General features: G+C 40.3%; 1 protein-coding gene across 2 annotated transcripts; it reads right to left on the reverse strand.

Annotated features, from left to right (window-relative positions):
* Window positions 1-1,360: 1,360 nt before the first annotated feature.
* LOC121178047 (poly(rC)-binding protein 3-like) lies at window positions 1,361-10,473 on the reverse strand. Of its 2 annotated transcripts, none has more exons than XM_041032543.1 (12): window positions 10,399-10,473; window positions 10,202-10,225; window positions 10,069-10,101; window positions 9,850-9,966; window positions 8,627-8,758; window positions 8,045-8,173; window positions 6,234-6,308; window positions 4,087-4,128; window positions 2,938-3,016; window positions 2,348-2,400; window positions 1,589-1,758; window positions 1,361-1,415 (listed from the first exon to the last, which is right to left on the reverse strand). In XM_041032543.1, the coding sequence occupies exons 1-12, from the start codon at window positions 10,471-10,473 to the stop codon at window positions 1,361-1,363; spliced, it is 984 nt and encodes a 327-aa protein (XP_040888477.1). The 2 variants fall into 2 exon arrangements, with proteins under 2 accessions (XP_040888477.1, XP_040888476.1); XM_041032542.1 differs by having other exon boundaries at window positions 2,938-3,013; window positions 6,165-6,308.
* Between the last annotated feature and the right edge of the window lie 1,254 nt (window positions 10,474-11,727).

The raw sequence follows: 11,727 nt of genomic DNA on the forward strand, positions 1-11,727 counted from the left end.
GTCCGCCCAGGCCCCGTGGGTTCCCCCCAATGAACCCCTGAACATTCCTTGGCCCAAAAAATACCATTCGGCTTCGTCCAAACGTTTAGGCCGCTCTGCCGTTAAGATTCGGCTTCTCCTTGTTTTTCGCTCTCTTGAAAGCTTCCACAAGGACCCAGAATTTTTTTTTTTTTTTTTTTTGCAAGCAGCCTATCAAATACTTCCCGGCACGAAGGAAGGAAGCTGAAAGGTTTGGACGCAACACTTGGCTTTTAAGTCCAACTAATTCCTCCCACATCAGAGGCAGTCCAGAGTAAAGTGTTGAGTAGTCTATTGCATGAGCGCCGCGTAGTCGACTAATGTGCTAAGTCACAATAGTCCTCGTACAAAACAAATACAGTATAATAATAAGTTAGTAAACAATCATTTAAATTTTCAGTCAGTGTTTTCACCACTGATTTTTCACTAATTTCCATTCATGCATCTATATACTAATGATCGGTGTTGATAGAAGGAGGCTATGTCGGAAAGATTTTCGTCTGGGCAGGGAGTAGGACTAGACGTGAATGGCCAAAAATGCTGAAAAAGTTTGCGGAAAAGAACAGGAGCACAAAGATATAATAATAACGTTTGAAGGAACACGCACACTGAACAGGCTTACTCAAATACACAATGATACGACACTGAACACATGCAATATAAGCAATAATGTAAATATAGGAAATTAACATGAGAAGGGAGGCTCCAGGAGTGATACCATTGGCTTAAAAGGGTCATGTGATGCAGCAGAGATTCATGGGTAGAGATTGGATTTGTAACTAGACAGAGATGCAAATTAGGACAAACGCAGAACAGTCCAATTTTTTTTCTTTTCAAAATACATTATCAAAATTTGATAATTTGGCTACATCCCACCACACACTCTGCCGATAGCATCACTGAGCAGCTGTAATAGGCAAATAACTACGTTCTACAAAAATGTTCAGTCTTTTACTAGTACTTCTTATACTTTTAAATGATGTTCTATGACGCAGCACTGACAGAGAGAAAGAGAAAGCAATAGACAGAGAGAAAAAGAAGAAAGATTAACACAAGTTGTTCCTAATAAACATTCAACATGCTTCAACAGTTCTCTAAAAAAAACCTAATCAACAGAGAATTTCTTTTTTGTAATCCTTTTTTTTAAATATATATTTAATTTGGCTCTCTGAAATAAAAGCGAGCACCCAGCCCTCCCTGGTGTATAAACAACTTTGAACCAGGGCGGGAAGGTGGTCTGGTTTTTTCGGAGAGCCAGAGCCAGAGTCCGAAGGGCTTCATCAGGGTTGTCTGCGGTAGTCAGTCATTGGAAAGGGCCAAACGGAGGAGCCAGTCAGGGATCTCAGGATGTGGTCATGGAAGATGGGTCGTTCCACATGGCCGCCACGTCTCTGAACCTAAAGGAGGATATTGGAGAATTAAGTAGTAATTTTCCCCATTGTAGCCTGAAATTTGGCTAAAGTGAAATAATTTTATACCACATTTTGGGAAAGAGTTTTAACTTTCTCTCTTGTTTGTTTCATTTAATCTCTTCACACCAGACTCTAACCAACAGGACCTGAGTTCTGACCTTGCATTGATGAGGTACTGGGCCAGGCTGATGTTGGCGGGGGTCCCTGTGATGGTGATCTGGCGCTCCGATGACCCTTCCATGGCGTTAGCAATTTTGATCTGCGCCCCAGACATCTGACGGATCTCGTTGATTTTGGTTCCCTGGCGTCCGATTATGCAGCCTATTAGCTGGGAAGAAAATGGGGGTTGGACTTAGGATGGCCAGAACACACGAAACAGGTATAAATACACACAGACCCGTAAATACACACATGTTGATCCAACGCTACTCTTTATCTGATGGGACATAGGTTCTCTGTGATGCATGAGAGCGCTGGCCAGTCGTCATCAGCTTTCAGCTTTAACTTTAACTTCTTTCTTGGGTCCAGCGAGTCTTTTCCATTAAGGACATTCACTTTACACAGCCAGCTGCCTTTGGCTGTACTGAAACTCTGCTGCGGAGAAGGAGATCTCTATCGTTGCAGTTGAACTGCTGTCACATTGTGTTGCTGCAAGCTTCAACAGGAAGCCATGTGAAAAGATAATAAACCACAGTTTTTGACACAGTTTTTGGTCCAACAGTTGTGAATTTGGGCTTGTTCCTGACAATTGTTGTGCCTCTATGTTGTTGCATTTTGCTGTTTTGGATCAGAATTTATAATTTAACCAACCAATTAAGAATTCATCATCTAATTCCTCTGAAAATAGACTTTAATAGGGGGTTATTAAATATGGCACTCGACGTACGTATTTTACATATTTTGACAAATGTACTCACATCATTGGGAATGGTGAGTTCATGAGTACTGGCCTGGTTACTGGCATCCAGACCTGCTGCTGAACACAGGAAGCAGACAGAAAGAGAGGAGGGAAGGAAGAGCACATAAAATAGAGTTTGGCACATTTAGGGAGTGAATAACAATGATGAAGTGCTGTCCTGGCGTTTTCTCATTCCCTGTCTATTGACCAGTAGCATTTGTATGTCACTGGAAAGTCTGGCTCGGCCCTGAGCAGAGCCTATGTACGCTGTAAAAACCTGTCACCCGACAATTTGAATTCTACCTACGAAATGAAGAAAGAAGCAATCTGAGGCAACTGAGTCGTTAAAAAAAGGACGCTAAGGGAAAACCAAAGAACGAAAGAAACCTCAACATCAACAAGAGCAGACCACCAGCAGGCCATGTCAATGGCAGTGCACCACAGAGACCATTAGGAGGAGAATGACGAGAAGAAGAAAAAGAGAAAGGACAGAGACAGGAAAAGAAGAGAAAGAGAAAAAAAAGGAGGAAGAGAATGTGTTTGTCTCTACAGGTAAAAACGAGAGAAGGAGCTTTGGTAAAGAGGGTCGTTGTGTAGGTGGGTACGTACCGGGGAAGGCAGGGGTGGTCTGTCCGAGGGGGGTAAAGGGGGTTTGCTGCATAGCCAACTGGTGGAGCTTGCTCAACTGCTGAGGGGGGGAGGAGGAGGACAGCAGAGCTATGAGGTCATCGTTAAAAACACACTCCCGCTCACGCACACACACGCACAGCAGACACACACGCACACACGCACACATACAGGTCTGTCCGAAATGCTACAAGAGTAAAGAGAGGATCTGAGGAGAAGTAACAACACAGACAGGTGAAGGACAAAGACTAAGAGAAAGAGAGAAAAGAAAGAAGAGAAGAGGAAGCTCATAAAGGACTTGGCCTGTGAATGGGGCACAGTGTACAGTACATGTACAGTGAGCTGAACATGTTAGAGAATGCATCTATGTTAGAGTAGTTAAATACACACCTTACATTTCTGCCCTTGTGTTTCTGTTTTGCAAAGGTTGGGGAAAAAAAACCCCATCATGCCAAGTGTCTCTCTTTTGACGGCACCATGCACAGAGCTTGCAAAGCTGCAACTGGAGAGTAACTGTTCAGGATAATATCTGTTTTAACATATGGTCATTTGGTAACCTGTAATCATATTCCCTTATTTATTAAGTTTCTGTTAATTTCATGTGCTTTCATTACAGTAAAGATATGGTTATGTAGAGTTTTAAACTGCCAGCGTCAAAAACTCTCCACCAAAGCAGCCTTTTCAATCCACAAAACTGCTTCAGTCATTGTTTTCTTATTTTTGTCCTCTGGTTCTAATCTTGGATGAAATGCTTTTCATCAACTGACATTTAAAAAAACTGAATACAAATGAAAACAACAGTGTTTGCTGTGATATAACATCAATTTCAAGCAGGTTTTAGGCCTCAAGTTGATTGTAATAGCATTTTGAAATAACAATAACCACCAGGCCAAGCCCCATGAGGTTTCATGCCAACCAGAGGGCAGGGAGGCAAGAGTCAGAAAAGATAGAAAATATAGGAATTACACATCAGAAAAAGCTGTATTAATATTAACAATTAATATTAATAAGGGTGGAAAGAGAGTAAGAAGAGCCTGCAACTCAAAGAGAGAAATAAGAGAGAAATTTGGATGCAGCGAGACAGAATTATGGAGAGTGCAGTGTGGACTGCCTCGTGGGGTTATCACTCACATCTGGATGAGGGATGGCGTACTGTCCTTGAATGGTATAAGCCTGCAGACATGAGGAGAAGAGCTTATTGTTATCTTGTTACATCATCGGTACAAGCACACAGAAATACTGGCTTCAAATAAAACACATTCTGTATTAAATCAATTTCTGACAAGGTAAAACTGTTGAGCCTGTAGCAGAATTTTCCCAAAACGGAATACAATTTAAGAAAATAATAAATGACATTTCTACAACTTAAGCACTCTATAGACTTTTATATTTTTTGCTTTATTAAAAGAAAGTCATGCACTATAGACTCCCTGTCATGTTTTCCTACTATTCATCAATCAGATCCAGTTGAACTAAATCAATAAGGGACAACGCAGACAGTGGGGAGGTGATAGGGAGGGTGTGGAGGAAACCAGAGGAGTGGCCCTGAGAGCAGTAATGTGACTTGACCTATTGGATGTGTGGTGGTTTCTACGGGCCACAGAGGTCAGAACTGGGCTAAATTTCATTTCATCAACCGAGACGGCAGCTGAAACTATACTGTACACAGAAAATTGAATGTTTCAGGTCTCTATATGGGATCAGTTCAGTGGGGATTTGGTGAGTCAGGCAGTTTCTTAAGTTAAAAAGTAAATGATAGATCTCAAAATTTAGATATTTGGTTGCCTTTCCCAGGATTGACCCATATAAGAATTTAAAATCAAGTAGAATTAAATGGAAATATTTCATTTGTTTCCTGGTGGTGTCAGCTCTCTGCTAATTGATGAGGATATAAGGTAACATGATGCTGCTGGTATTCAAATATATTGCTATTCAAATATACAGCTGAGGCAATAAACCTATCTGAAGGAAAACATAAGAGGAAAACTGTATGTTGTGAAATTTGGATCAGTCAAAAGTCATTTTTATGCAGAAATGTGAAAAAGAAAATCACTGCTTTCAGGTTTTCAAATGTGAATATTTGCTGAATTTCTTAATTTTTTTATGGCAGTAAACTCTTAAACTCTTGAATTATATCAACAAAAGCTCTGTTTCTACCAGCTTTACAATGGTATCAAGCCACAATAGGTTCTCCTGTCTCCTGTCATTCACATCCAGCCCACTAGCTGCCGCCACTGCAGAACACCTGACCTACACACCTGCTTCCCATTAGCCTCCACAGCCTAGCCTGCTCTCTTGTTTTGTGTGTGTACATGTTTCTCTTCTGCTTTCTGATTTTGGAATCTTTCCATATCAAGTTGTTTTACCTCAAAACACCCAGTATGTTTATGTTTTCTCTGCCTTTGGATCCACATCAGCTCTAATGGATTTGTAACTGAGGTGGGCAACTAAACTTTACAAGGCCTGTTCTTGGTAAGTCAGGAAACACCTTGACATCTAAATGAATGAGGTCATTTAGTGTAATTAGACATGTTGTGTTAGTGTTTTTAGCCCATATGTGTAATTTGATTTTTCAGTTTTTAGTTCAAACCATGACATTTTATTGTCATTTTTACTAATGACGTTGTTGCTCTTGTGTCCTTTTCTAATTCTTATCTGATCCTTAGTCTGATGTTTTGTGCACCTAACTTAGATGGCAGTGTGTGTGTTTGTCTGCTCGAGGTGTTTCTGTCACCAGTTGAACTAATTTCTGTCCTCTGATGGGAAGATTGAGGGAACCTCCATTTGGATTTACAGTGTGTGTATACATATAGATGTGGAACTGCTGTGATGCTTGATTATGCACCTGATGAAGGCTGAACACACTGAAAAGTTGTAAACAAATAGGTATTTCAGCAGCAAGTAATACAGTGTGTGTGAGTTGATTCCTATGGCGTCTTATTATCTAAAATCAAGGTCTTTTTTGTCTTTGTTTGTCTTTGTCTCTGTTTAGGTTTAACACGGAGGACTTTCCCAAAGTTGGCCAACTTCCCCAGAAGTGTGATGAATCCACTAATGTCATTTATCCCAGTTCTGCTGTGAGTGGCTGGGGTTGATGGATGACAGTAAGGGTACAGTAAACAGCAGTGATGGGTTCATGCTTGTTGGGGGTGGTGGTGGGGGGAGTGAGGAAGGGAGGAAAAGTGAGTAAAACCTGGTGCGACACTAACAGGCAGTGGCTGGTGCTGCAGTAAGAGGCTGAGGTTGGCTGTGGACGCCCCCAGTGGGTCTGCTCTTACCTGGCCACCTGAAAAAATGACAGGGGTGGAGGCAGGCTTGGGGCGGTAGGGGATGGTGGCACCTTTCGGTGGGGACTGAGGAGAGCAAAGGAGGAGAGAGTGGGGGATAGAAGAAGGGGTGAGATGTGGAGAGAGTGTTAGAGCAGAAAGAAAGACAGAAATAGAGAGAGAGAAAGAAAGAAGTTGCATAAAGTGAGACCAGAAGGGACAGTGCCTTAGGGAAAGACAGCCTGTGACACTCAAAACAAAAGTGCTCTTCACTGTGTGTTCATGCTGACATAAAATGTCCAAATCGTGGTTCAGTGCACAGCTAGACTCAGATTTACCTGGATTATCACTTTCAACTGGATAATGATGACTCAACATACTGTATTTCAAATAGCTTTTTAAGTCCATGTTCTAGAGACTTACACTCATGTCACATATCTCCTAGTATCCATGGCTGGTGCCATCATGAAGGCCCAATGGAGAACTGGCTGTGCAGATAGTTAAAATTAATGGTGCAAGAAAAAGAGAGACAACTACAAAGTGTGTAGCCCTTTGGTCTAAAGCATTATTCTAATGTTGACATGTATCTGCGAGCTTGTAATGATATTTTCTGCAATGTCTGTATTTTGCGAAAACAGAGTCAGGGGGGAAAAAGGCAGCACTAGAGGTGAAAAGGAGCAAACTAAGCACCTGATGTATTGATCTTCTGGGTGAAATTTATTTACAGTCAGTGACTTTACAAATCTGCTGACATGTGTTGGCTTTAAGCCTCCGTTAGAGCATGTGTGACGACAGTGAGCTCACATGATCAGCGGTCAACAGATTCAAGCGAAAGAAATCAAATTTGTGAGCTTTTTTATTGTAAATAAAATTCACACAGAAGATCAGCACATTATTATGACTATTGCTGCCTTTATTTCCTGACTCTGTAGACATTACTGCAGGAGAAGGACATCTGTTTCCTCTAGTTTCTTCTATATTGTTTTTTTTTTTAAGCTATTGGACAAGAGAAATGTGTTAGCAGCAATACAGTGGTGTGCAGCTGTGCAGATTTGCAAACTCAAAACATTATTAAGACACACAATCAAGCTGATGCATCAGTAGTGAAATAGCAGTAGCTGTAAATAAGAGAAATAAGCCATGTTTTATCATCATCAGCCCTCGATACAGCAGATCAAAGACAAAGCTGAGTTACAGTTATAATCCTTAAGATTTTCATAACACCAACCCTCATTTTTGTTAAAATATATATTGTAGATGGTAAATATTTTTCTGCCATAGCAACATATGGTATTTAATTCTGGGAAGGGTCCTTGTGAGGTTTTTAGGCAGGCAGACCTGAGGATGCCTCTGATTACAGCTTTGTCGACACTCAGAAAGTTAAAGAAACTCAACCATGAACCTGAAGGACTGTTGCACACTGAAGACGTCACAGCTGAAAAGTCTGTGCAATGTTTTATACTCCAGCTTTGTTCATGTGAAGATGGCTGCTTTCTTTCTTTATCAGCAGCATGAGTGAGTTTTGCTGCACTGTAAAGCTGATCCCCTGCTGTGTTTTGTAAATTGATTAGTCAATCAGCAGTGATTTAGATTATAGATTAAAAGGCATTTTTAAGTAAAAATGCTAATAAATGCTCCAGGAGTGTTTCTCATATTAAACTAAGTGTCACCAAATCAATCAAGACTGAAATCTTAAGGATTATAACCGTAAACAAACCACTGTATCTTCCATTTCAGGCTTTTCAATCACAACATAAAGTCACTGTTACTAATGATTCCTTTATTTCCCTTGTTTTTTCCCCTTCCCCTCTTCCACACTGTACCTCAAGCATCACCACACATATCTGTTTGACACACTGGATGATGGCTTCTGGGGCCCCTGAGATCGTCACTGCTCTCTCAGTGGAGTTGGGGAGCATGTCGCCTGCAACCTGGACCTGTGCTCCTGTGGACTGGAGGTAAGAAGGAAACGCAGAAATAAGAATAAGAAATCATACAGGCAGTGAATCTTTTATTGATCCTGCTTTTTTTTTTTTTTTAAACAACTTCAAACTGACACCAGAGCAGCAAAATAAGCTTGGAGCTGGGGATTATGGAGCACTTAAAGCTTAAATGAAAACTATATGAATAAGTGTGGGATTTAGAAAGCTTACATGAGAACTGCATGAAGGATTAATATGAGATTTGCAATATACTATGGTTATATGATTAAAAAGATTATGCATGTGATTAATTTTCAGTTTTACACAGTGAAAACTGATGTTACTGAAGCATTTACTCAAATATCTGACAACATTTTAATTCATATGGCACTTATAGAGATTATTAGGATAAAAAAAGAAAAAAAGAAAGGGTAAATTCGGGATAAATGCTTCAAATGAAGAATGTGTTTCTATAAATCCCACCTCTCTCATTTCTTTGATTTTGGAGCCTCCTTTGCCGATGAGGGAACCACACTGGCTGGCTGGGACAACAAGCCTCAGGGTTACAGGGGGCTTACTGGTGGCTGGACTGTTGCTCATGGAATTGATTATGTCCTGAGGGGGGAGAAAAGATCAGGTTTTATCAGATAAATCCTGGGTCCTTCACAACATGTCACTGGTGGCTTTGTAGTAATCCACCTTCATGCATGTATCCTGCATCACTAGAAACTGCAGAGCACTGTCTTGGTTGTCAAACAGAAATCAAATAGCTGAGTAAAAATGACATATTTAGTTGTTTTTACAACCCCAGCAGGAAACAGACCTTAAAAATAAGCATCTTCAAACATTAACGCTCTGTTACCTCTTATTTCATGAACTCGAACAGCTGAAAATAATTACAGCATGTGCAAAAGTCTGGGCACCAGTCTATAGTCATCCTACCAAGCGAAGTGTTTCCCTTTCATCTGTATGTGTACATGTGGAAGGTAGTCTTATTTATCCCCCTCCACCCTGGCCCATCATTCCTTGACACTTTGGCTTGGTCCGGCTGGAAGCAAAATCAAAACACCGTACTGGCCCACTTTCAAAGGGTGCTGCAAGGTTAGATCAGCACATTTCTGTCCTACATAACGGGGCCAAGCCTGCTTTGTATTCCATTTGGAAATGAGTCAGTACCCATGCTAAAGCACTCCACTGGTGGAATGTAACTGAGTGCATTTACTCTAGTACTTCACTTGAGAACAGCTATCGTTCCATTAGAGCCTGAGATTTGCTTACAGAACACATGGAGTGCTTATAAAATATGTTTTGTTAGAGTTTGAACTACTCTACCTAACAATATATGCAAGTAGAGCTGAAATGTTTACTCCATAGGAAAAAAAAATAATGTCTATGGACTCTGATTGATTTGATTAATTGTTGGTTTGATCATTTTTCAAAGCTCCGGCTTCTCAGATGTGGAAATTTGCTGCTTCAAACTTGTAATTATTTAAATGTATTCTTTATCATTTTGAGGTTTGGACTGTTGGTTGGACCAAATGTTTTTGTGCATTTTTCTGTACTGAATACTGAACACTATTGAATACATTTTCCTGGTAGTAAGTGACATTTGAAATGCAGAAATCTTTATTTATGATGAGATATTTCTACAGTGTGATATTACAACTTTTACTGAAGAAGAGGATGTGAATGATGCATGTTAATACCTCCTCAAACTTGTAGGCTATCATGGCAAAAGCCTTGAAAATAGCATCTGTTGGCCCGGTGATGGTGACTATCCGTTCAGGGCAGTTCCCCTCTGAGATGTTGATACGGGCACCGCTCTACAGGGCAAAAAAAGGACAAAACAATACACAATTAAGAGATAGAAACAATCACTGAGAGTGTTGAGGCTTATAGAGTATTTGTAGAAAAGTTTAACTCACATCTTCACGCATTTTCTTCACTGTTTCTCCTTTCTGGAAACAAAATAAAGGAACAATATTGAGATGCTTAGTGTATTTCCTGAAGGTGTTATGATGCTTTACATGGTCTGCTTGTTGTGTTGGTGATAAATACCTTTCCTATGATGCTTCCAACCTCCTGCAGAGAGAGAAAAAGTATTTATGCCACAGGGACACTTGAAATCAGCTATTTTCTTTGTGACAGATCCAGTAATTGAAGAAAGTTATAGAGTAGGAAATTGAGTTCATTGCCGAGAACTGTGTTTGTGTTTTTTTTGTTTTGTTGTTGTTGTTGTTTTCTCTTTTTGTTACCTTGCCGTGCATCAGCAGCCTGATGGTGAGGGTCACATTCAGTCCACCTTCTGATTGGACCTTGATGGGCTCCATGTCGGGATCGGATGTGAAGGAATAAGGGGCGTGGTCGTGTGAGAGAGGAGTTCAAGGGCCAACGCGAGTGTGATGGTGGAGTCAGCCAACCGGTCACCTGCCACAGAGATGGACAAATAGAGAGATGAATAAAAATAAAGACAGACCTGATGAGATTAGGCTGAGCAGATAGTGAGCTGAGAATGTTTAGGAGTAAGAGTTTAATATTTTAAGAGGTGGATTAATCCAGATTTGGTGCTGTAGTGAGTATTTACAGAAGCAGGACTGAGTGTGAGGGACTCAGAATATACTACAGTGTGTGTGTGTGTGTTTCATTGTAATGAAGGAACATGTCACCCAGTCCTTTTTGCCCCAGGGGAAAAAGACATTATAGTAATAACTGTAATAATGATTATATACAATACTTCCATAGATGTGAGGGACTCTGCTTTTGAAAAAAAAGAAAAAAGCAGTACACAGCCGTTTGCATTAACAGCCGTTGAAATGTAGGTCAGCATATGTCTCTTCAGTCACGAGATGAGCCATCGAACGTCGAGCGCCATATTTATTTTTATCAAGCCCATTTCAGCTGGAACCCCACTAAATTCTGCCTGACAAGTGATGTAATGAGTCAAGCAAGACTTCACAGTGAACACAAGAGGGCGCTTTAGTCTGTAATCTGGCTCCCTAACAGTGGATCTGAATATTCAGTGCACTGCAGTCAGGGCTGGAGCGGAGGATTTTAATCTGGTACAGTTTATTAAAAAAAAAAAATCAGGCATTTATACTGTGACAACTGCAGCTTACCCTGCTTTTATAGTCAGTGGCTTCAAATGATGCCAAAAATCACAAAATGTAAATGATTGTCATCTTATATTAGAAAGGAAACACTGCAGGTACTCAATTTTTTTAAGCTGAAATAATGATCATTGGTGATGAGCTTAACTCATTCTCAAATTATGAATAATTATTGTTAATAAAAAGAAATGAAATGCATGAATACTGCCCTGCAGATTGTGGTTGAATTGGCTGTTGGCAGTAGAAAGCAGGTGAAGATTGAAGTGGTAAATTGGCCCCAAAAATGTGAACTGAAAGGAATTCATATTAGATATTTTCTATTTTTGTTCTGTAACAAGGAAATAGAGATGCAGGCAGTCATAAAAGTACAGGAATAGTAAAACATATTGAAGAAAGCACATCAAACAGTATTTTCTTACTTTATGTATCTACATTGCAGATACAATGCTGCTGAAAGATAATATGTGGACAGAGAAG

The sequence above is a fragment of the Toxotes jaculatrix genome, chromosome 24 (assembly GCF_017976425.1).
Source record: "Toxotes jaculatrix isolate fToxJac2 chromosome 24, fToxJac2.pri, whole genome shotgun sequence".
Lineage (NCBI taxonomy): Eukaryota > Metazoa > Chordata > Actinopteri > Toxotidae > Toxotes > Toxotes jaculatrix.